The 25,329-nt window shown below is 41.6% G+C and overlaps 1 protein-coding gene across 1 annotated transcript in view; it reads left to right on the top strand.

Annotated features, from left to right (window-relative positions):
- The first annotated feature begins 15,108 nt into the window (after window positions 1–15,108).
- Window positions 15,109–25,329, top strand: part of smarcad1a (SNF2 related chromatin remodeling ATPase with DExD box 1a) — a 33,463-nt gene continuing 23,242 nt past the window's right edge. The window contains exons 1-6 of the mRNA XM_061928733.1: window positions 15,109–15,502; window positions 21,661–21,787; window positions 21,863–21,977; window positions 22,452–22,518; window positions 22,646–22,731; window positions 23,692–23,805. Coding sequence (XP_061784717.1) covers window positions 15,400–15,502; window positions 21,661–21,787; window positions 21,863–21,977; window positions 22,452–22,518; window positions 22,646–22,731; window positions 23,692–23,805 — 612 coding nt within the window. The 5' untranslated portion in view covers window positions 15,109–15,399. The remainder of the gene's footprint in view (window positions 15,503–21,660; window positions 21,788–21,862; window positions 21,978–22,451; window positions 22,519–22,645; window positions 22,732–23,691; window positions 23,806–25,329) is intronic.

Here is a 25,329-nt window from a genome sequence, read left to right as displayed (position 1 = left end):
TAAGAAGTATTTTATTTATTATTGGTTAGCGTCAGAATAACAATGTTATTAAGAAGAATAAGAGACTTATTGTACTTTAAAAATGTTGGTAATACTTAAAAATGCATGCATTTAGTTGTATTCGGTGTTAAAAAATATTATATGGCTCTCACGGAAATACATTTTAAAATACTTTCATGGCTCTTTCAGCCAAAAAGGTTCCCGACCCCTGATGTATCGGATCAAGATCGGTTTTGGCTAATACTCAAGGGTTCAATATGGGTATTATATCAGAAGTGAAAAAGTTGTATTGGGACTAGGGTTGTACGGTATACCAGTATTAGTATAATACCGCGATACTAATGAATCTTATTTGTTGTCTAGTATGTTCACTATTTTATTTAAGGACAAACTTGCAATAAGAAACATATGTTTAATGTACCCTAATATTTTTTGTTACAATAAAACAATTTTTGTGGTCCCTTTTATTTAGAAAATTATATAAATAATTTTAGCACCGGTACCGGTACCAAAATATTGGTATCGGGACAACACTAATTGGGACACCCCAATGTTTAATGTAATATTTCATGTTATCCTATGTTTTGTTTTGTTATTTTGTGTATGTTATCACCTCTTTTCCTAGCGTATCCTATGTCATGTTATGTTGTACATAACAGAATAGACTAACACAATTCTACTCGCAATTAAGTAACACTTTAAAGAAAGTTGCACCCGTCTGACTTCCGTTCATCTTTTTTTTGTTTGTTTTTTTTACCATAAACGTTATGCACTCATTTTGGTATGTGTGCATGTGTGTATATTCCTCGGTGCGGGTGAAGGGTGTTACATCCCAGACAGGTTGCTGTGGTGACAAGGTGCTCCCTGCCGCCGTCGGGTCTCGGCCAAGTTGGGCGCCATGGTGACTGGATGGTGACAGACTTTCTGACGAGTTTGCAAGGAGGGGGACGCTGTGGTCGGGTCGAGAGACGCGGGCATGCACGCGCTACGTTGGATACGAGGTACAGTCTCAGTCTACTGTACTTTGATGTAGCAACATATTCAAATACTAATAATGTGTGTCCTTAAAAGGGTTCTGCAAAAACACACACAAATATGCAAATACAAAAAGCCTATTTCCTTGCAGTCTGTGTATAATAACTAGAAAACCTTGACCAAGAGCACCAGAGAAGAAGGCAAGGAGCCACAGTTTAAGCATCCTGCTGTGTCGGGTCACGACCCCTATCAGATTCATTGTCACTCTGCCTATTGTTGCTGGAATACACACACACAATGTTATAACTTATAGGGTCTCCATGACGATGATGGGGCGACAGTAAGGCGTCACGGTGGGTCTGCGCTGGATGCTCACATCATCATAAAATATATGTACTGTATGTCAAGTGTGTCTGCAGGTACATGTACTGTATGTACACTTCCAGATGTATGTACAACAAAATTCTGATTGTATCTATGTATGACATTGACTTTGACCATCAAAACACATAAATTAAGATTATTTATTGCCTTTGACTCAGAGCGATCATGTGCGACTCGTTTTCAAATTCTTCAAACACTTTACTATTTAAAAGTCATATCTGGAAATGTAAATGTTTAACCCCAGACAAAATGTGCAGTACAAGTGTAGTGCATACCTGCCAGCTCAAAAAGTGTTTATTTGCCATTTGGAGGTTTAAGTAGTGGTTTAAAAAAAGGAAAGAAAAAAAATCATTTATTTTACTGAAATCAGGATGTGGCTGCCCCCTATCGTTCACTTGAAGTGTTGCACTGGTTTTCGCTCACATCTAGTGGACATTAGAATAGACATAGCTAAGTACTAATATATTTCTAAACAGTTGTCACTTATATTAATCATCTAACTTTGTCATATAGGTTTGTGTGGCACGTTATGTTTTGCATGTTTGATAAATACTACTGTAAAAATATATTCCAATTGAAAAAAATATATAAAGACAGAACAATAAGATCATATGGACAGCCATAAGTGTTTACATTTTGCTTTATATTTATTATTTTACTTCTTTTTTTGTCTGGTTTTGTATTTGTTTTGTGAGGTGTGTATTACTTGTTTTTGTTCGGTTTGTTTTGCACTTGTTGTGTTTTTTTATGTGTTTTTTGGTTGTTTTCATTATATTTGGATTTATTTGTTTGGTTTGTATGATATCGATTAAGTAAGACTACGTATTATGTTTAAGGGGGCAGGAAAATTTAAGATTTTTCTTCATCCTGCTCCTTCTCAGGCATTGGTGTATAAATGTGTGTTTAGTTGCTGAGGTTTAATTGTCTATCGATCAAAGATGCACATCAATGAAGGAGATAAATAGAAGATTAAAATGAACTGTGCATTTAGTACGACTATTTTATTTCCGGATGCGAAGAACGACGAAGCCGGAAGTGAATGGCAAAGAGTCATCTTGACTGATTTTCAAGGTCCCGCCTGCTCTTCAAGCTTTGTGGCCAAAGACAGAAGCTCAACCGTCAACCTGACAGCAAAGTTCATAGCGTTCAAGCAGAAACATACAACTCGATATTTTTTTTTTACTAAACTGCCAAGAAAAAAGGGAAAACGTCTAAAAGTTGTGCATGGGAAAAAATAAAAAAATGTATATATTGGTAGACATATAGAGGGTAAATATTTACATTATATTACAATACACACAGATGCATCTAAAACAAGTAGGAGCTTAATTCAGCACTTATTTCATATTTCGATATTGCAATAAATAAAACAATAAGTGATCATTTATCACTATATATCAAAAGCAATTTACTTACAAGTTAATTGGATCGAAGTAAGTAAGCCAAATAAAACCATGTTGTATGAATGGATTCGTTAATCATTCTAAAATATGTATACAGAGTAGAATCTCAATTTACAAGCTTAATTAGTTTTGTGACACTTGTGTCACAAATCAACATCTCCCATTAAAATTAGGGATGTCCGATAATGGCTTTTTGCCGATATCCGTCCATCCATCCATCCATTTTCTACCGCTTATTCCCTTTTGGGGTCGCGGGGGGCGCTGGAGCCTATCTCAGCTACAATCGCGATATTCCGATATTGTCCAACTCTTTAATTACCGATACCAATATCAACCGATACCTACATCAACCGATCAGTGACGTGCGGTGAGGTTGATGGCTGGTGAGGCACTGACTTCATCACAGTCAGATTTACAAACATATGAACCCTAAAGAGTATCTTATTCACCATTTGATTGGCAGCAGTTAACGGGTTATGTTTAAAAGCTCATACCAGCATTCTTCCCTGCTTGGCACTCAGCATCAAGGGTTGGAATTGGGGGTTAAATCACCAAAAATTATTCCCGGGCGCGGCGCCGCTGCTGCCCACTGCTCCCCTCACCTCCCAGGGGGTGATCAAGGGGATGGGTCAAATGCAGAGGACAAATTTCATTACACCTAGTGTGTGTGTGACAATCATTGGTACTTTAACTTAACTTTAACTTTACACATACAAACTGTAGCACACAAAAAAGCACATTTAATTAAAAAAAAACGTTATTATGGTCTTACATTTACTTATAAATGAAGTCCATGCGCCGCTGTTGTGCTGGATTAATGCACCCCCTGACGGGAGTGTTATATCAACTAAAGCCCTCACTTAAACTTTCCACGTGCAAGATTGAATCTATATAAAAAAGTGTAACCGAGGGTTTATAAATGTCGCCTATACTGTATGAAACTACAAAATAACAAACACGGAGGCTCCAGTATATACGAGGACCACTTTATTTACCTTCTTTCAAAAACCTCCGCTCCACTCCAACGTGTCATCACTTCCGCTCTTAGCGCCTTCAAAATAAGAGCTCAAGGCATATACTGTATAACAGCGCATAACAGGAACGTAACATCACAAAGAGGAAAGCCCATAAAATAGGTTACAAAAGTTATTTAATAAGAAGCCAAAAAGTGCAAAAACAATAATGTTCGTGTTGGAGGAGTTGTGAATTAGGTACACCTGCAGTCTGCAGGTGTACCTAATGTTGTGGCCCTGCAGTCATTCACAACTCCTCCAACACGAACATTATTGTTTTTGCACTTTTTGGCTTCTTATGAAATAACTTTTTTAAATAGATGCAATCTTGCACGTGGAATGTTTAAGTGTGGGCTTTAGTTGATAAAACACTCCCGTCAGGGGGTGCATTCTACCAGTGCGTCAGCCAGTGCGTCTTTTGCAGCCGTTTTATGATCGCTCAGCACAAGAAATACTTTACACACATACAGTTGTTGACAAAATACACTGTACATTGTATACCTCAGAACCTATAGTTCATATAGCAATACGGTCTCACTGCACAGCAGACCAGCAGTTAGCCGAGTCATTGCGCAATCCATGTTGAGGCACAACTGAGTGACGTGCCTCAACTGGCTGCTGTTCACCGCACCGTCTCTTCTCAGTATTTGAACGGCAAATGTGAAAATTCAGCGATTTTAAGTAAAAATAATCTAAAACTGGTTAAGTTAAATGGAAAATAACTTTATAGTATAATCACTGGATACATATAACAATTAAAAAAAAATTTTTTCTTTTTACATTTTTTTTCTTTCCATGATGGCAGGTGAGGCCCTGCCTCACCTGCCTCTAGTGACTGCACGTCACTGCAACCGATGTATACAGTCGTGGAATTAACACATTATTTTTGCCTAATTTGGACAACCAGGTATGGTGAAAATAAGGTCCTTTTAAAAAAAAAAAAATAAATAAAATAAGATTGATAAATTAAAAACATTATCTTGAATAAAAAAAAGAAAGTAAAACAATATAAAAACAGTTACATTGAAACTAGTAATTAATAAAAATTAGTAAAATTAACTGTTAAAGGTTAGTATTATTAGTGGACCAGCAGCACGCACAATCATGTGTGCTTACGGATTGTATCCCTTGCAGACTGTGTTGATATATATTGATATATAATGTAGGAACCAGAATATTAATAACAGAAAGAAACAACCCTTTTGTGTGAATGAGTGTGAATGAGTGTAAATGGGGGAGGAAGGTTTTTTGGGTTGGTGCACTAATTGTAAGTGTATCTTGTGTTTTTTATGTTGATTTAATAAAAATAAAAATAAAAATAAATAAATAAATAAATACATTTAAAAAAACGATATCAATAATAAAAAAAAAAACGATACCGATAATTTCCGATATTACATTTTAACGCATTTATGCTGATATGATCTCTAATTAAAATGTTTTCAATTGGTGCTTAGACACCCCAAAACAGCACAATTTTAACAGGTGACATACCCTTTAAAAAGAAAAACTAACTGACATTAAGATGAAGTGAAGTGAAGTGAATTATATTTTATATAGCGCTTTTCTCTAGTGACTCAAAGCGCTTTACATAGTGAAAAGATAAGAAATAGTGTAATAAAACAATACAATATAATTTACTACTAACAACTACAGTAGTTTTACAAAGTAATGCAATAATAATGTGCAGTATTTATCTTGGAAAGTGGACTTTCTGGGTATCACCTTCCAGCTGTTTCGCCGTCAAACACACCATCATCATCTTCTCCATATTTTCATAGATAAATGTGCGGCGTTTAGATAATATTTTAACGTCTTTGGCTGGCGTCGGAGTCGTTCTGCTTCAGTATGGCGCAGACGTGATACGCTGAAATTGTTTCGCCAAGTTGGCTACATGCGCTGTCATGTTTTTGATGAATTCTCACCGTCTTTTACTCTCACTTCTTCGTTCTCATGCTTGGAGAAACAAAGTTATGTCCATCTTTAGCTATAAGCCAATGCTAGCGAGTAAGACCAGATGTTTTGTGTGGCTCTTACGGGGTTTACTCGGGCATTTGCGACGGTGGGGATTCTTGCAACTCAGATTTTTGCTAGTACCTTAAAGGGGAACATTATCACAATTTCAGAATCGTTAAAACCATTAAAAAATCAGTTCCCAGTGGCTTATTATATTCTTTGAATTTTTTTTCAAAATTTTACTCATCACGCAATATCCCTAAAAAAAGCTTCAAAGTGCCTGATTTTAACCATCATTATATACACCCGTCCATTTTCCTGTGACGTCACATAGTGAAGCCAACACAAACAAACGTGGCGGAAAGAACAGCAAGTTATAGCGACATTAGCTCGGATTCAGACTCGGATTTCAGCGGTTTAAGCGATTCAACAGATTACGAATGTATTGAAACGGATGGTTGTAGTGTGGAGGCAGGTAGCGAAAACGAAATTGAAGAAGAAACTGAAGCTATTGAGCCATATCGGTTTGAACCGTATGCAAGCGAAACCGACGAAAACGACACGACAGCCAGCGACACGGGAGAAAGCGAGGACAAATTCGGTGATCGCCTTCTAACCAACGATTGGTATGTGTTTGTTTGGCATTAAAGGAAACTAACAACTATGAACTAGGTTTACAGCATATGAAATACATTTGGCAACAACATGCACTTTGAGAGTGCAGACAGCCCAATTTTCATCAATTAATATATTCTGTAGACATACCCTCATCCGCGCTCTTTTCCTGAAAGCTGATCTGTCCAGTTTTGGAGTTGATGTCAGCAGGCCAGGGAAGCTAGGGTCGATATTCTTCTCTTGATCATCTTCGGTGGCATAAGGGACGGTGTGAGCCAAGACATCCAGGGGGTTTAGCTCGCTCGTCTGCAGGAACAAACTGCCGCCATTGTTTGCCGTGCTACCGAGGTCCTTTGTCCCTGAATTGCTCACACACTCCGGCAGATTCAATGGGGGTCTGGCGGCAGATTTCTTTGACCTTATCGTTGGAAATGCATCTGCTTTGAGTGTCGCAGGATATCCACACATTCTTGCCATCTCTGTCATAGCATAGCTTTCGTCGGTAAAGTGTGCGGAAGAAACGTCCAATTTCTTGCCACTTTCGCATCTTTGGGCCACTGGTGCAACTTGAATCCGTCCCTGTTCGTGTTGTTACACCCTCCGACAACACACCGACGAGGCATGATGTCTCCAAGGTACGGAAAACAGTCGAAAAAACGGAAAATAACAGAGCTGATTTGACTCGGTGTTTGAGAAAATGGCGGATTGCTTCCTGATGTGACGTCACAACGTGACGTCATCGCTCCGAGAGCGAATATTACAAAGGCGTTTAATTCGCCAAAATTCACCCATTTGGAGTTCGGAAATCGGTTAAAAAAATATATGGTCTTTTTTCTGCAACATCAAGGTATATATTGACGCTTACGTAGGTCTGGTGATAATGTTCCCCTTTAAAGGGGGAAATATTATGCCAAACCAATCTTTCTTATCTATTGGTACATGTTTTTATGTATTTGGGATATGCATATTTGAAATCAAACCAATGAAATTGAATGAAATTGAAATCTTGGCTAAATGAGCAGGTATCGGACACCTCGGGTGCTGTGGACGTATCCTCGCTCATCCATGCGGACTGGACACTGGCCGAGAGTTGGTGGGCGGCCGTTAATGGAGTCGCCTCTCTTGGTTGCTTTGTTGGGTCTGCTTCTGTCTCTGGCCATGCTCACCTCACCCCAGCAGACGATAGCGTGGAACACCGCAGAGGCCACCACAGTGTATATGTTTATTGTTGTTTTTTGTTGTTGTTTTACTTTTGTGGCTGTGTGTAGAAGTGGCTGGTTGCATCAGCTCTGCTCTTTTAATGTCTTTAATGTCCTTTGTGTTCTTTGATGTTTCCCTCTTACACACATGTTAATGTGTGCTATGGCTATGAGTTTTTTTCCCCTTGGCCTCAGTCTGGACCTCCTCTCCAGGGGCCCAGGCTCGGACTGAATTTTTTTTTACTTGAAGGGGTCCCTGGGACCCCATTTTGAAAATTCCTAGCCCTAACACTGCTGTCAACAGAGGAGAAAAATGCTTTATTTCAATAAATATATTATTTATGAAGCAAGTTCGAGTATCATTGGCAAATGTTCACCTAGTCCCGGCCTTGGCGTGCTGTCCGCCTTGGCACGCATATATGTGTCCTCTTTTTGGGATTTCAGAATTTTGATTGATTGAGATTTTTATTAGTAGATTGCACAGTACAGTACATATTCCGTACAATTGACCACTAAATGGTAACACCCGAATAAGTGTTCCAACTTGTTTAAGTCGGGGTCCACGTTAATCAATTCATGGTAAATGGTCAGAATATGGTCAGCCTATCATAAAGCATAAAAAGCGAGCACATTGGGACATTAACATTAGATCAGTGGTTCTTAACCTGGGTTCGATCGAACCCAAGGGGTTCGGTGAGTCGGCCTCAGGGGTTCGGCGGAGGTCGAGACACACCCGACTCATCGTGTAAATAAAAACTTCTCCCTAACGGCGTATTACGGATACGACAACAGCAGAAGTCACACTGATTTGCAAGTGTGTAATTTGTTGTGAGTTTATGCACTGTGTTGGTTTTGTTCTTTGAACAAGGTGATATTTATGCACGGTTCATTTTGTGTGCCAGTAAAAAAAAACATGGTAACACTTTAGTACGGGGAACATATTCACCATTAATTAGTTGCTTATTAACATGCAAATTAGTAACATATTGGCTCTTAACTAGTCATTATTAAGTACTTATTAATGCCTTATTCGGCATGGCCTTATTATAACCCTAACCCTCTAACCCTGGCCCTAACCCTAACCCTAACCAAATAACTCTAAATTAAGTCTTTGTTACTTAGAATTAGGGCTGCAACTAACGATTAATTTGATAATCGATTAATCTGTCGATTATTACTTTAATTAATTGATTAATAATCGGATTTTTTTATTTTGTTATTTTTTTTTTTTTATGATGGCGGCGCGCACAGACGCAGCGGCTTACGGCTCTCCATTTCAGTGCTCTTCCTTCCTTCTTTTCTTCATGTTTTTTTTCCTTTTGTGCACCACCTGTACTGCAAACACCCGGTACACCCGCCAGTCACTCTTGGATATCGGTAACTCGCACCAGATATCTCTTTCGAGCGACTTTCACCACGAGCACAACATCCCAGATGACATAGCGAGAGCACAAGGCTCTCTGTGGTTTGTTGTCGGGTCTGGCAGACGGCGTAGACGGAGGAGGGAGAGGAAGCAGAAGCGTGGCCGCAGGTCCGGCGTCTTGCTCAGGCTTAGGAAACAACCCCACAAGCCACCTCTACCGAGCCTGTTCCTCTCTAATGCCAGATCCCTTGTACAGAAGATGGACGACCTGGAGTTACAACTTGCTGGAAACCGCTATGTTCGAGACTGTTGTGCTATGATTATCACCGAAACCTGGCTTCACCCGGAAATACCCGATGCTAGCATGCAGCTAGCCGGACGCACTCTGCTCCGCCGGGACAGAACTAAGGACTCCGGTAAGAGCAGAGGAGGGGGGCTCTGTATCTACGTGCATGAGAACTGGTGCAACAACGGGACAATCACTGAACAGCACTGTTGCCCGGACGTGGAGTACATGTCTGTTAGATGTCGGCCTTTTTTTCTCCCGAGAGAGCTGTCTGTTGTTATCATCACGGCTGTGTATATTCCACCGGACGCCAAAGTAAACACAGCGCTCTCTCTTCTGCTGAACACCGTCAACGAACAGCAGCGGGCCCACCCCGACGGTGTTCATATCATAGCAGGGGATTTTAATAAGGCCAATCTGAAGACTGTACTCCCTAAGTTCTACCAGCACGTGAAGTGTTCTACAAGGGGCAAGAACACCCTGGACCACGTGTATACCAACATAAAGCACGCGTACAGAGCTACACCCCTCCCCCAGCTTGGACAGTCAGACCATCTTTCCCTCCTGCTCTCTCCTACCTACACCCCCATCAGACGCCAGGCCAGGCCTATCACAAAGACTGTTATGACCTGGCCTGACGATGCACTCCCCAAACTTCAGGACTGCTTCCAACACACAGACTGGGACCTCTTCCAACAACAGGAGCTGGAGACAGCCACAGGAACGGTGCTGGACTACATAAAGTTCTGCATCGGGAATGTGACTGTGGAAAAAACCATCCGGGTTTACCCCAACAAGAAACCCTGGATGACCAGCCAGGTCCGCACACTCCTCAGGGCCCGCGACGCAGCCTTCAGGTCAGGGGACAGGGCACTGTACAGTGTTGCTAGAGCCGACCTGAAGAGAGGGATTAAAAAAGCAAAGGCGGACCACAGGAGGTGCATAGAGTCCCATCTGTCCAGCAAAAACTCACGGGAGGTGTGGCGGGGCATTCATGACATCACGAACTTCAGAGGCTGCAATATGACAACTGCGGATCAGAGTGCGACACTGGCAGAGGAGCTTAACTGTTTCTTTGCCCGTTTCGAAACCCCCCAGCGACACTCATCTGCTCCAGCCCTGGCCCCGCCCCCACCGGGCTCCGGCGCCACTCCACTCACTGTACAGGAGCACAGTGTCAGACGAGTGCTCCTGGCTGTGAACCCCAGGAAGGCTACCGGACCAGACGGAGTACCTGGAAAGGTGCTCAGGACGTGCGCCCACCAGCTCGCTCCCCCCTCACCAGGATCTTCAACCTCTCCCTGGCTCAGGCAGTCATCCCATCCTGCCTGAAGTCATCTACAATAATCCCGGTGCCGAAGAAGTCTCCCATCACCAGCCTGAATGATTACCGACCAGTGGCCCTCACTCCGGTAATCATGAAGTGCTTCGAGCGACTTGTTCTCCAGCACATCAAGGACCATATCCCTCCAGATTTCGACCCCCACCAGTTCGCATACCGGGCGAACAGGTCCACAGAGGACGCCATCGCTGTTGCTCTCCACTCTGCTCTGAACCACCTGGAGCAGCAGCAGAGCTACGTCCGGATGCTCTCTGTGGACTATAGCTCTGCCTTCAATACAATAATCCCGGACAGACTCTGCAATAAACTGGACACTCTTGGCCTCCCCCCTCTCACAAACGCCTGGATAAGGGACTTCCTAACGGACCGACCCCAGAATGTGAGACTTGGCCCGCACCTCTCATCCTCCCGCACGCTGAGCATCGGCTCCCCACAGGGCTGTGTGCTGAGCCCCCTCCTCTACTGCCTTTACACCCATGACTGCAGTCCGGCCCACAGTGACAACCTTACCGTCAAGTTTGCCGACGATACCACAGTGGTCGGGCTCATCTCCAGGGGTGACGAGGCTGCCTACAGAGAGGAGGTCCTGAAGCTGACGGCCTGGTCTTCGGAGAACAACCTCGCTCTCAACACCAGCAAGACCAGAGAGATCATCGTCGACTTCAGGAGGAGCAGCACCGACCCTGCCCCCCTCTACATCAACGGCGAGCGTGTAGAGAGGGTCCACACCTTCAGGTACCTTGGAGTCCACATCTCTAATGACTTCTCCTGGACAGTCAACACCACATCAATCATCAAGAAGGCTCAACAGCGGCTTCAGGTTGTCCTCGGGAAGTACAACCTGAAGCCTGACCTGCTGCTGACCTTCTACCGCTCGTCCATCGAGAGCCTGCTGACCTACTGTATTACGGTATGGTACGGCAGCTGCACTGCAGCAGACAGGGAGAGGCTGCAAAGAGTGGTCAAGACGGCTCAGAAGATCATCGGCCGCCCTCTCCCCTCTCTGACGGACATCTACACCTCCCGCTGCCTCAACAGAGCCAGTGCCATCATCAAAGACAGCACCCACCCTGGCTCTGACCTGTTCCACCTGCTGCCCTCTGGGAAGCGCTACAGGTGCATTAAAACCAAAACAAACAGGCTAAAGAACAGCTTCTTCCCCAGGGCCATAACCATCCTGAACGGACTGCCCCATTGTCCCTCATAACTGCCTTCTCTTCGGTGCAATAACCCATTCCACCAACAACCCTGTTTTTGTTTTGTTTTTTCATGTATATATTCATTTCACACCATATTCATTGCACTTCTACATTTTTTAAATTTTTATATATTTGCACATTGTTTTTCTAGCATGCACACATCGCACTGTATGGAATGGCCTCAATCTCGTTACCTTGCGTAATGACAATAAAGCTGATTCTGATTCTGATAAAAGAGACAAACTACATTTCTATCCTTTCCAGTATTTTTTGAAAAAAACAGCATACTGGCACCATACTTTATTATTGTTTCTCAGCTGCTTGTACATGCTGCAGTTTATAAATAAAGGTTTATTATAAAAATTAAAAAAATTAAACAAAAAAACAAATTGCCTCTGAGCATGCGCATAGCATAGATACAACGAATCGATGACTAAATTAATCGCCAACTATTTTTATAATCGATTAAATCGATTAGTTGTTGCAGCCCTACTTAGAATATGTTCCCCGAGTGTCCAAACAACTCTAAATTAAGTCTTACTTAGACCAGTGCACGGTTCTCAAATGGGGGGACGCGTACCCCTGGGGGTACTTGAAGGTATGCCAAGGGGTACGTGAGATTTTTTTTAAATGTCTGTGAAAAAGAACTGTGAAAAGAAATGCAAAAATGCAATATTCAGTGTTGACAGCTAGATTTTTTGTGGACATGTTCAAGCTCTGTCATCCGGGGGGAGCTCAAAGTAAAGCCGCTGCTCCTCCACATCGAGAGGAGCCAGATGAGGTGGTTCGGGCATCTTGTCAGGATGCCACCCGAACGCCTCCCTCGGGAGGTGTTTCGGGCACGTCCGACCGGTAGGAGGCCACGGGGAAGACCCAGGACACGTTGGGAAGACTATGTCTCCCGGCTGGCCTGGGAACGCCTCGGGATCCCCCGGGAGGAGCTGGACGAAGTGGCTGGGGAGAGGGAAGTCTGGGCTTCCCTGCTTAGGCTGCTGCCCCCGCGACCCGACCTCGGATAAGCGGAAGAAGATGGATGGATGAATGGATGGATGTTCCATAAATATTGATGTTAAAGATTTATTTTTTTGTGAAGAAATGTTTAGAAATTTTCATGAATCCAGATGGATCTCTATTACAATCCCCAAAGTGGGCACTTTAAGTTGATGATTACTTCTATGTGTAGACATCTTTATTTATAAATGAATCACTTGTTTATTTTTCAGTAAGTCTTTAGTTATTTTGATATCTTTTTTTCCAAATAGTTCAAGAAAGACCACAACAAATGAGCAATATTTTGCACTGTTATACAATTTAATACATCAGAAACTGATGACATAGTGCTGTATTTTACTTCTTTATCTCTTTTTTTCAACCAAAAATGCTTTGCTCTGAATAGGGGGTACTTGAATTAAAAAAAATGTTCACTGGGGGTACATCACTGAAAAAAGGTTGAGAACCACTGACTTAGACTATGTTCCCATACTAAAGTGTTACCAAAAACATATAACTCTGTCTTGAATTTGAAAAGAAAAAACATTTTATTTTTCACTAAAGAAGGGTTCGGTGAATGCGCATATGAAACTGGTGGGGTTCGGTACCTCCAACAAGGTTAAGAACCAGGAGCGTCACTAGCTTTTAAGGACAGGGGGGGCTTAGCCCCCAGGAGATGCACAGGACACGAGTGAACGTAGTGCACGAGCACAAAACTTTACAAACGGCTAACAAAGACTTAGAAATTATTCATTGTTATTATTATTTTTTTTTAAATGCACGGGACGAAATGAAACGATGGCTTTTAACCATTTTTTTTCTTTTTCTTTTAATGTATTTATTCATTTGACATTTTATATTAAATGTCTTGGTTTTTCCTCCCTCTGAAAATCCTATGAAATGTTTAAACAAGCCATTCTATAACAATACAACAGCTATTATTGTAACAATACAATAAAACAAATATATTTAATGTTTTTTTCATTGTTTTAACATTAGACTAATGTATATTACTTTATATAGATTCTACAAGAGTGATGTGGGCATTTTCTATATGAACAAGTCCAAGGACCGCAGGCAAGGTCGCAGAGAAAATGTGGACTGGATTTTGAGTGATGTGGGCATTTTCTATATGAACAAGTGGAATGGATTGGATACCGACACACTAAAGGGGCTCTCTACCTTAAAGTACCAATGATTGTCACACACACACACACTAGGTGTGGTGAAATTTGTCCTCTGCATTTGACCCATCCCCTTGTTCACCCCCTGGGAGGTGAGGGGAGCAGTGGGCAGCAGCGGTGCCGCGCCCGGGAATCATTTTTGGTGATTTACGCTATGAAGTGAGGAGAAACTGAGTGAATAATGTCAGGTTATATGATTATTTATTTAAACTCATATTCGGGCCACTTTATAATGAATATGTCGGCATGTATTTGTTAAAAAAAAAAAATATATATATATATATATATATATATATATATATATATGTCTTAATAAGGTTATCCAAAAAATAGTGCTCGATACCGTAGTAGAGCGCAATATATGTATGTGTGGGAAAAAAATCACAAGACTATTTCATCTCTACAGGCCTGTTTCATGAGGGGGGGTACCCTCAATCGTCAGGAGATTTTAATGGGAGCATTCGCATACCATGGTTTATATAGGGAACAGAGTGGGTGGGTACAGGCTGGCCTAGGGGCGTGGTGATTGGCTCATGTGTTACCTCGGAGGTGTTTCCGTCTATGGCGGCATGTTGTTACAATTTCGCTGCGCTTGTTGAGGGATGACAGGTCTGGACGGTAAATAATAAACAGTTTCTCTTTCAAGCATAGGTTGCATCTTTTATTACCACTATTGTAAGGTGTGCTGGATGCAAGAATTTGCCATGTTATTGAATATTCAACATTATTGTCTTTGAGGTCCCAAATGTGTTTGCTGAGTTCTGTGGTATTTCGCAGGTTTTTGTTCCTGAAAGAAGCCTTGTGATTGTTCCATCTGGTTTCGAATTCTCCCTCGGTTAATCCTACATATGTGTCGGATGTGTTAATGTCCTTGCGTATTACCTTAGATTGGTAGACAACTGATGTTTGTAAGCACCCCCCGTTGAGGGGGCAATCAGGTTTCTTTCGGCAATTACATCCTTTATATATATATATATATATATATATATATATATATATGTATAACACCAAATTATTTAGGGGAGCTTAAGAGTATTTTAGGGGGGCTTGAGCCCCCCTAAAATAGGCCTAACAACGCCAATGTTAAGAACCACTGCATTAGATTAAAAAAAGAAGAATGATTCCCACTCCACTCCAGTTGGTGGCGGTAATGTACATTAAATGTTGTTTGCCAACTGCCAAAAAGCAACAGAAGAAGAAATACCCAAGTCTCAGCACTGTGACTTCATTCGCGGGAAACCGGCAGCCGTCTTTGGCCTCCTACCACCCCGCTTTGAATTAACACTACAGTTCTTGTCGTGGAATTCAGTTTGAAATCTTACCAGTGTCTTTTAACGGCGTCCGGCATTGCTGTCTTTCTTGCAGGGCCGTCTAGTTGAGCTGTCGTCGGTGTTACGTCGAGCCTCACGACACCTGGGCTAACAGCCAGAGCCGCCGCTAGCCGGGGACAAAAGGCTTCTACGCTGTCGAGAATGAGATAGCGCGGCAACATGAGCCAGTTCAACTTGGAACGTTTCCGTTTTCACAAAACAGCCGTCCAATTTCCGCCAAACGGCTCCAAAAGCCCGGAGTCCGAGAAAGAAAACAAGCCAGGTAAGTAAAGGTAGCATGCCCGAGTCGTTAGCCAGATGTGTAAGCCGGTACTATTGTTGGTCTCTCCGACATTACTAGCATTCTTCCTGGCCATGTTGAGTGACTGCATTTTGCCCCAATAATCTTGATCATCTGATTTATTACGTACGACGAACCACATAACTTTGTGTTTCTATGCCAACGAGTCATAAATTGAATTTGACACGTGTGACGTAACAGCTGAATATTTTCTATAGCTTGTCCCCATATACAGTCGTGGTCAAAAGTTGACATACACTTGTAAAGAACATAATGTCATGGCTGTTTTGAGTTTCCAATAATTTCTACAGCTCTTTTTTTTTTTTGTGATAGAGTGAACATGCACCTGGGGATAAGTTGATTGGCAACACCAAATTGGCCCTAGTGTGTGAATGTGAGTGTGAATGTTGTCTGTCTATCTGTGTTGGCCCTGCGATGAGGTGGCGACTTGTCCAGGGTGTACCCCGCCTTCCGCCCGATTGTAGCTGAGATAGGCTCCAGCGACCCCGAAGGGAATAAGCGGTAGAAAATGGATGGATGGATGATTGGAGCACATACTTGTTGGCAGAGGTGGGTAGAGTAGCCATAAATTGTACTCAAGTAAGAGTACTGTTACTTTAGAGATGTATTACTCAAGTAAAAGTAAGGAGTAGTCACCCAAATATTTACTTGAGTAAAAGTATGTTGTGAAAAAACTACTGAGTAACTGATTAGTAACATACACACACATATCATATATATATATATATATATATACATACATTGATATATGCAGTATATAATTTATATTTATTTATTTTGCCATTTTTGTTTACATGTTAAAGGTGTTTTAATGAATAGACATGCATGTTTAACACATATAGATTCCTTTCTTTCATGAAGACAAGAATGTAAGTTGGTGTATTACCTGATTCTGATGACTTGCATTGATTGTAATCAGACAGTAGTGCTGATAACGTCCACATTTTCAAATGGAGGAGAAAAAAAGTTACTCCTTTCTGTCTAATACCACATGGAAGTTGTTGGTTTTTGGCATCTTATTTGTCCAGCTTCCATATTCGTTTTTATACACTTTACAAGAAATACATTGGCGGCAAACTCCGTAGCTTGCTAGCTTGTTTGCGCTGGCTTTCGGAGACTCTTATTTTGAAAGCGCAGGCGCAATGGAGCGGCACTTTTATTGTGAAGACAGGAACTGTGCAGTCAGTCTTTAGGCTTTTGACGGGATGTACGGTTGAAATAAAAAATGGTCTTTTTTCCTTCACAGTTTTGATTGATTGATTGGAACGTTTATTAGTAGATTGCACAGTACAGTACATATTCCGTACAATTGACCACTAAATGGTAACACCCGAATACGTTTTTCAACTTGTCAGGTCAGGTCATGTGACCCCTGGCTCTGTTTGATTGGTCCAACGTCACCAGTGACTGCATCTGATTGGTGGAACGGAGTGAACGTCACCAGTGACTGCATTTGGTGAAACGCAGGCACTATGAAGGTCTGTCTGACAGACCAAAACAAACAAAGCGTGCATTAACAGATCGACAAAAATTAGTAGCGAGTAGCGAGCTGAATGTAGATAAAAGTAGCGGAGTAAAAGTAACGTTTCTTCTCTATAAATATACTCATGTAAAAGTAAGAGTATGTTGCATTAAAACTACTCTTAGAAGTACAATTTATCCCAAAAGTTACTCAAGTAGATGTAACGGAGTAAATGTAGCGCGTTACTACCCATCTCTGCTTGTTGGTCACAAAAAACATTCATCAAGTTTGGTTCTTTTATTAATTTATTATGGGTCTACTGAAAATGTGACCAAATCTGCTGGGTCAAAAATATACATAAAGCAATGTTAACATTTGGTTACATGTAGAGATGTCCGATAATATCGGCCGATAAATGCTTTAAAATGTAATATCGGAAATGATCGGTATCGGTTTCAAAAAGTAAAATGTAGGACTTTTTAAAACAGAGTGTACAGAGTGGTACACGGACGTAGGGAGAAGTACAGAGCGCCAATAAATCTTGAAGGGGAACATTATCACAATTTCAGAAGGGTTAAAACCATTAAAAATCAGTTCCCAGTGGCTTATTTTATTTTTCGAAGTTTTTTTCAAAATTTTACCCATCACGCAATATTCCGAAAAAAAGCTTCAAAGTGCCTGATTTTAACCATAGTTATATACACCCGTCCATTTTCCTGTGAGGTCACACAGTGATGCCAATACAAACAAACATGGCGGATAGAGCAGCAAGGTATAGCGACATTAGCTCGGATTCAGACTCGGATTTCAGCGGCTTAAGCGATTCAACAGATTACCGGTACGCATGTATTGAAACGGATGGTTGTAGTGTGGAGGCAGGTAGCGAAAACGAAATTGAGGAAGAAACTGAAGCTATTGAGCCATATCGGTTTGAACCGTATGCAAGCGAAAACGACACTACAGCCAGCGACACGGGAGAAAGCGAGGACGAATTCGGCGATCGCCTTCTAACCAACGATTGGTATGTGTTTGTTTGGCATTAAAGGAAACTAACAACTATGAACTAGGTTTACAGCATATGAAATACATTTGGCAACAACATGCACTTTGAGAGTGCAGACAGCCCATTTCAGGCGCGCTAAGAACATATATTTTTCCACGATTTCAGCACTCAGGTTAACCATACCTAAATAGACACAAAATACTGCATTACACAAGACTACCCGAATGTACTCGAATGATTGAAAAAAATAAATGTTTTTAAGCTAAATTATTGGTTAACACAGTTTATGTATAATCATTTACGTAAAACCGCAAGTAATGAATAAAGTTTTCATCAATTAATATATTCTGTAGACATACCCTCATCCGCTCTCTTTTCCTGAAAGCTGATCTGTCCAGTTTTGGAGTTGATGTCAGCATCTGCTTTGAGTGTCGCAGGATATCCACACATTCTTGCCATCTCTGTCGTAGCATAGCTTTCGTCGGTAAAGTGTGCGGAACAAACGACTGACCATTTCGTCGGCTTTCCCCACAGCCTCGTATTTTGAACAAATTTCGTCCAATTTCTTGCCACTTTCGCATCTTTGGGCCACTGGTGCAACTTGAATCCGTCCCTGTTCGTGTTGTTACACCCTCCGACAACACACCGACGAAAGTGAGAAAATGGCGGATTGCTTCCCGATGTGACGTCACGTTGTGATGTCATCGCTCCGAGAGCGAATAATAGAAAGGCGTTTAATTCGCCAAAATTCACCCATTTAGAGTTCGGAAATCGGTTACAAAAATATATGGTCTTTTTTCTGCAACATCAAGGTATATATTGACGCTTACATAGGTCTGGTGATAATGTTCCCCTTTAAAGGCACTGCCTTTGCGTGCCGGCCCAATCACATAATACCTGCGGCTTTTCACACACACAAGTGAATGCATTGCATACTTGGTCAACAGCCATACAGGTCACACTGAGAGTGGCCGTATAAACAAACTCTAACACTGTTACTAATATGCGCCACACTGTGAACCCACACCAAACAAGAATGACAAACACATTTCGGGAGAACAACCGCACCGTAACACAACATAAACACAACAGAACAAATTACCCAGAACCCCTTGCAGCACTAACTCTTCCGGGACGCTACAATATACACCCCCCGATACCCTCTACCCCTCATCACAACAAAATTAGGCATAATAATGTGTTAATTCCACGACTGTGTATATCGGTATCGGTTGATATCGGAATCGGTAATTAAGAGTTGGACAATATCGGAATATCGGCAAAAAAAACATTATCGGACATCTCTAGTTACATGTCCCTTGGCAAGTTTCACTGCAATAAGGCGCTTTTGGTAGCCATCCACAAGATTATGCTTGAATTTTTGACCACTCCTCTTGACAAATTTGGTGCAGTTCAGCTAAATGTGTTGGTTTTCTGACATTGACTTGTTTCTTCAGCATTGTCCACACATTTAAGTCAGGACTTTGGGAAGGCCAGTCTAAAACCTTAATTCTAGCCTGATCTGACCACAGAACTTTCCTCCAGAAGGTCTTATCTTTGCCCATGTGATGTCAGATTAAACAAAAATTTAGCTGCTCGGCCACAATACCCAGCAATATGTTTGGAAGAGAAAAGGTGACGCCTTAAATCCCAGGAACACCATGCCTACCGTCAAGTATGGTGGTGGTGGTAGTATTATGCTCTGGGCCTGTTTTGCTGCCAATGGAACTAGTGCTTTACAGAGAGTAAATGGGACAATGTAAAAGGAGGATTACCTCCAAATTCTTCAGGACAACCTAAAATCACCAGCCCAGAGGTTGGGTCTTGGGCGCAATTGGGTGTTCCAACAGCACAGCGATCCCAAACACACGTCAAAAGTGGTAAAGGAATGGCTAAATCAGGCTAGAATTAAGGTTTCATCTTATCTTTGTTGAGGTCCTTGAAGTCTCTGCTTCGTCTGCGTGTTGTCATCTTATCTTCGTTGAAGTCCTTGGCTGTTAGCGGGCTAAAACAAAGATAACATCTGCGGCTGAGGCCACTCCTCAGACAAGAAGTTTTTGTCCTTGCACAAATTGAAAAGTCTAACTTGAGCACAATAGCTAATAACTAAAGCAACAGACTTTAAGCACACTAAAGTTGTGTGAAAATATATTTATACATGATTATTCTAACATTGGTACACTTTGACAGTTATTTAGGACCTGGAAATGGCCAGAACGACATGAAAAGACGCTTGGTCCTCCCACCCCGTTTCTTCGAAAGGATTATGAGAAGTTCTTCACCTATATGGGAATATATGAATATCCGAGCAGTCGGCATCCTAATGACAGCAAACCTTGCACAGTAAGTGATGTTTTATTTTGTTTGTTGGCTCTCATGAAGTCTGCAATGAGTAACAATCAGTGATGAAGGGGAGAAAAAAAAGCAAACGTAACGTGTTTTTTAAATGAATGTGCCGCGTATGTTTAAAATGATCAAAATACGTGAATATTAAATGTTATTATAAATGTGACCATTACTACATTACATATATATTTACAATATGTATACACAAACTCAATAGAGGTGTTTGGATGTTTTTTAAGGGCTTTGTAGCCAGAATTGTGTGGCAGCCATATGCTCCATAGTAAGTAAACTTTTGATCGCATTTAATATTTAGATTGGGGAAGAAGAAAAAAACATTCATCGTCATGTCTTTCATAATGATTATGAACGATAGGCAAAATGGCAAAAATGTTTGGAATTTTGCCTATCGTTCACAATCAATATTGAAGACATGACAAAAGATGTATTTATTTTGTTAATGCTTTCTAAATAGTAAATAAATGCTATTAAAAGTCCGCTTACAATGGAGCCTTCAGGAGCCGTTCTATTTTGCCTATAAAGCCCTTAAAAACACATCCAAACACCTCCATTAAGGTTTTATATACATGTTGTACGTATATATGTTATGTAGTAACAGGCACATTTATAATATGTACGGTAATATTTACCTATTTTGCTCATTTAAATCATACGTGGCACATTCATTTAAAAAATGCATCAGAACATTTGCTTTTTTTCAACTCCATCACTGATTACTGCTTACTGCAGACTTTGAGGGCCAACAAACATAAGAAAACATCACTTACTGTACAAGCTCTGCTGTCAATAGGATGCCGACTGCTACAATGTTCATATATCCCCATGTATAATCCTCGCAAAGAAAAGGGGGGTAGAACCAAGCGTCTTTTCGTGTCGTTCTCGCCATTCCAGGTTCTAAATTGGCTTGTCGAAATACGTCCTCCTTCTATTGTCCATGTGAGAGGCATGATTGATGAAGTTATTTTGAAAAAAAAACAATTCCTCTTATCAATTATGAAGTGGAACCTAATAGTGGAACACATATCACATGTCTCTCTCCTTCACTGCACTGCAAGCCCCCACAATGCAGTCCGTGCTGCGCAGAGGATTCTGGGAGATGTAGTTTATTTTCAGATCCGCCAAGGCAAAGGTGCCAGAAAAAAACTACACTCTCCAACTTTTGTTTGATAGCATCACATGTCATGGCATTATTGTGACGATTTACAATACTGTTACAGCCCTAATGTTCATGCATGGTGACATATTTACTCCAGTTTCAGCGTTGTCATTTGACTTATTTTTGCCCTCCAGCCCATATGAAACCTGCCAAAGCATCATCAAAGTCCCATACCCGAGGAGTGGTTTTTGAGGAGGTTGTCGTTCTGTCTGATGAAGAAGATGAGCCAGCAACAAAAATTGTCTTATCAAGACACTCCAGGTTGGCGTCAACCCAAATAATTAATCTATTTGTTTTTACATTCCTTTATTTACTTTTGCTGTGTGTATTTTTCAGGGCTCCCGTGGAGAAATTGTCTAAAATTGTCACAAATGATGACGAAGAAATCGAAGAAAAAATGTCAAAACTGGCTGAGATGTTCCCTCAGTTGTCGAGGCAGACGCTCTTAGAGGTGAGATTAAAGATGCTTAGTTTTTATTAGGGGTGCACGATAAATATTGGGCCGAAATTAAGAAAATATGCCCCTGTGCCAACTTTTTTGCAACCTGTTGCTGCCATTAAATTCAAAGGTAATGATTATTTGGAAAAAAAATGTTATTTCTCAGTTCGAACATTAAATATCTTGTCTTTGCAGTTTATTCAACTGAATATACGTTGAAAAGGATGTGCAAATTATTGTATTCTGCTTTTATTTACGAATTACACGTGTCAATTTCACTGGTTTTGGGTTTTGTACAATAAATAATATCACTTTTTTGTTTAAAGAAAAAAAATCTAAAATCTGCAATGTAGTGAAGCCACGCTATTTAGAGTGTGAGGTCTCCTCTTGGATCAAATGTGTCGACTTTGAGCGAATACTGAGAAGTCACATTTGCCTCCATTTGATTTCTGATTAGTGTATGACAATACTTCCCTGGGTTTTTAGGTTGTTGGTAGTACAAGCACATTGGATGGAGCTGTTGCTGCATGTCTGCTGATGCCTGGTTATAAAGGTATGAACCTAATACACACACTTACACTACACGTACTGTACCAATGAGCTGTACATTTTAGAGTCAGCAAATAAAGTGTTTAATCTGTGTAATCAGTGGACCAAATTTGGAATATTGCTTTTTTTAGACCCAGATTGTGGCAAGAAGAGAAAGCAGGATGACTCCCTCAGCTCACAGGACATTACTCAACCCAACAAAAGAAGAAAATCATCAGTGAGATATTTAAACAAAAAAACATATCAGGCATGTGAAATGTCCGCATTTTTAAACATACATTTTTCACTTCAAAATATCACTTCCACATTTAAAAAAATTTTTAATATCCATACAATTAGCCGCTGGGCCTTTCTGTTCTTCTTGCTTAAACGCCGCACTGTTAGTTGCAGGACGATAAGACGATCAGGAGCACCGAAACAAGCTTGCTAGTTAGCTAGCGTGTTGTTGCCTCCGTTTGCTCTCAGTCACAATGTTGACGGCTGTCTACTTTGCTACTAATCTCATGTGGTTGATTAGAATCCGAACACTACCAGTTCTGAACCAGTTATAGTTCTAGAGTATTTATTAATAGCCAGCGAGTAGGAATATTTTTGATGTGACGGATCTAAACATAGGTCGCAACACTGGAGGTATATTACCGAAGGGGGCGTGGCCACAGGATAGCGTTGCCAAATGGGAAACTTTTTCTGAGTTGTTTGCATACATGTTATCTAATTTTACATTACATTTTCAATGATAATAATGTTAGTAAATTATATACTAAAAATGATTTGGTACATTGCATGGGACAACATGAAAGTGTCAAAAGGACAGCCAAAAGAGGTTAGTAGGTGAGAATAAATCTATAGGGAAAATATAGTGGCGAAATGTACCCAATCGCAGGGAATGTAGTCTTGGATTTTCTCTATTTTCTTCCAGGGCTTGCGTGGCAGTACTTAGAGCCTATAGAAATGTTCCTCTTTTTTCATCAGTTTTCCTCTTTTTTTATCAAAGGGTGCTCACATGCCTGATATGTAGTTTCCTTTTTTTTTAATATATATATATATATATATATATATATATATATATGTATATATATATATATATATATCCCCAAAATGGGGATAGAGATTTACTGTATAATTTCTGTGTAGTGAGTTTCTTTTGCATTTGTCTTTCTGCTATTGAAACGAGAAGGTGTCTGAAGATGAATGTGATGATGATGACGAAGAAGAGGATGAACCCAGTTGGGAGAAGAAGGAGTCAATGGTCAAAAAGCTGCAGAAAAAGTTTCCTGATCAGGACAAAGAGGTAAAAAAAAAAGACTGTACTATATTGTATTACCTTTAAAAGTTACACACACAGTTCTCATATAATTAATCTGTTCCAGAGTCAAACTATTAATCCTAAAACGGTATTAACAATAAAGTAACACACTCCTCAGCCTTCCCGGTAAGGTCTATTCAGGTGTACTGGAGAGGAGGCTACGCCGGATAGTTGAACCTCGGATTCAGGAGGAACAGTGTGGTTTTCGCCCTGGTCGTGGAACTGTGGACCAGCTCTATACTCTCGGCAGGGTCCTTGAGGGTGCATGGGAGTTTGCCCAACCAGTCTACATGTGTTTTGTGGACTTGGAGAAGGCATTCGACCGTGTCCCTCGGGAAGTCCTGTGGGGAGTGCTCAGAGAGTATGGGGTATCGGACTGTCTGATTTTAGCGGTCCGCTCCCTGTATGATCAGTGTCAGAGCTTGGTCCGCATTGCCGGCAGTAAGTCGGACACGTTTCCAGTGAGGGTTGGACTCCGCCAAGGCTGCCCTTTGTCACCGATTCTGTTCATAACTTTTATGGACAGAATTTCTAGGCGCAGTCAAGGCGTTGAGGGGATCTGGTTTGGTGGCTGCAGGATTAGGTCTCTGCTTTTTGCAGATGATGTGGTCCTGATGGCTTCATCTGGCCAGGATCTTCAGCTCTCGCTGGATCGGTTCGCAGCCGAGTGTGAAGCGACTGGGATGAGAATCAGCACCTCCAAGTCCGAGTCCATGGTTCTCGCCCGGAAAAGGGTGCAATGCCATCTTCAGGTTGGGGAGGAGACCCTGCCCCAAGTGGAGGAGTTCAAGTACCTCGGAGTCTTGTTCACGAGTGAGAGAAGAGTGGATCGTGAGATCGACAGGCGGATCGGTGCGGCATCTTCAGTAATGCGGACGCTGTATCGATCCGTTGTGGTGAAGAAGGAGCTGAGCCGGAAGGCAAAGCTCTCAATTTACCGGTCGATCTACGTTCCCATCCTCACCTATGGTCATGAGCTTTGGGTTATGACCGAAAGGACAAGATCCCGGGTACAAGCGGCTGAAATGAGTTTCCTCCGCCGGGTGGCGGGGCTCTCCCTTAGAGATAGGGTGAGAAGCTCTGTCATCCGGGGGGAGCTCAAAGTAAAGCCGCTGCTCCTCCACATCGAGAGGAGCCAGATGAGGTGGTTCGGGCATCTGGTCAGGATGCCACCCGATCGCCTCCCTCGGGAGGTGTTTAGGGCACGTCCGACCGGTAGGAGGCCACGGGGAAGACCCAGGACACGTTGGGAAGACTATGTCTCCCGGCTGGCCTGGGAACGCCTCGGGATCCCCCGGGAGGAGCTGGACGAAGTGGCTGGGGAGAGGGAAGTCTGGGCTTCCCTGCTTAAGCTGCTGCCCCCGCGATCCGACCTCGGATAAGCGGAAGAAGATGGATGGATTACACAAGTATAAAAATAAGTTAACCACGATAAGTCGTAGGGACTTTTAACACAATATGTATGTTGAAAAAAAGAGCAATAATGACTGTTTATGTATTTGTTTACTT

This window comes from Nerophis lumbriciformis, linkage group LG33 (assembly GCF_033978685.3).
Source record: "Nerophis lumbriciformis linkage group LG33, RoL_Nlum_v2.1, whole genome shotgun sequence".
Taxonomy (NCBI): Eukaryota; Metazoa; Chordata; class Actinopteri; order Syngnathiformes; family Syngnathidae; genus Nerophis; species Nerophis lumbriciformis.
The sequence above is the reverse complement of the archived record's forward strand: the minus strand, read 5'-3'. Positions and strand labels throughout refer to the sequence as shown.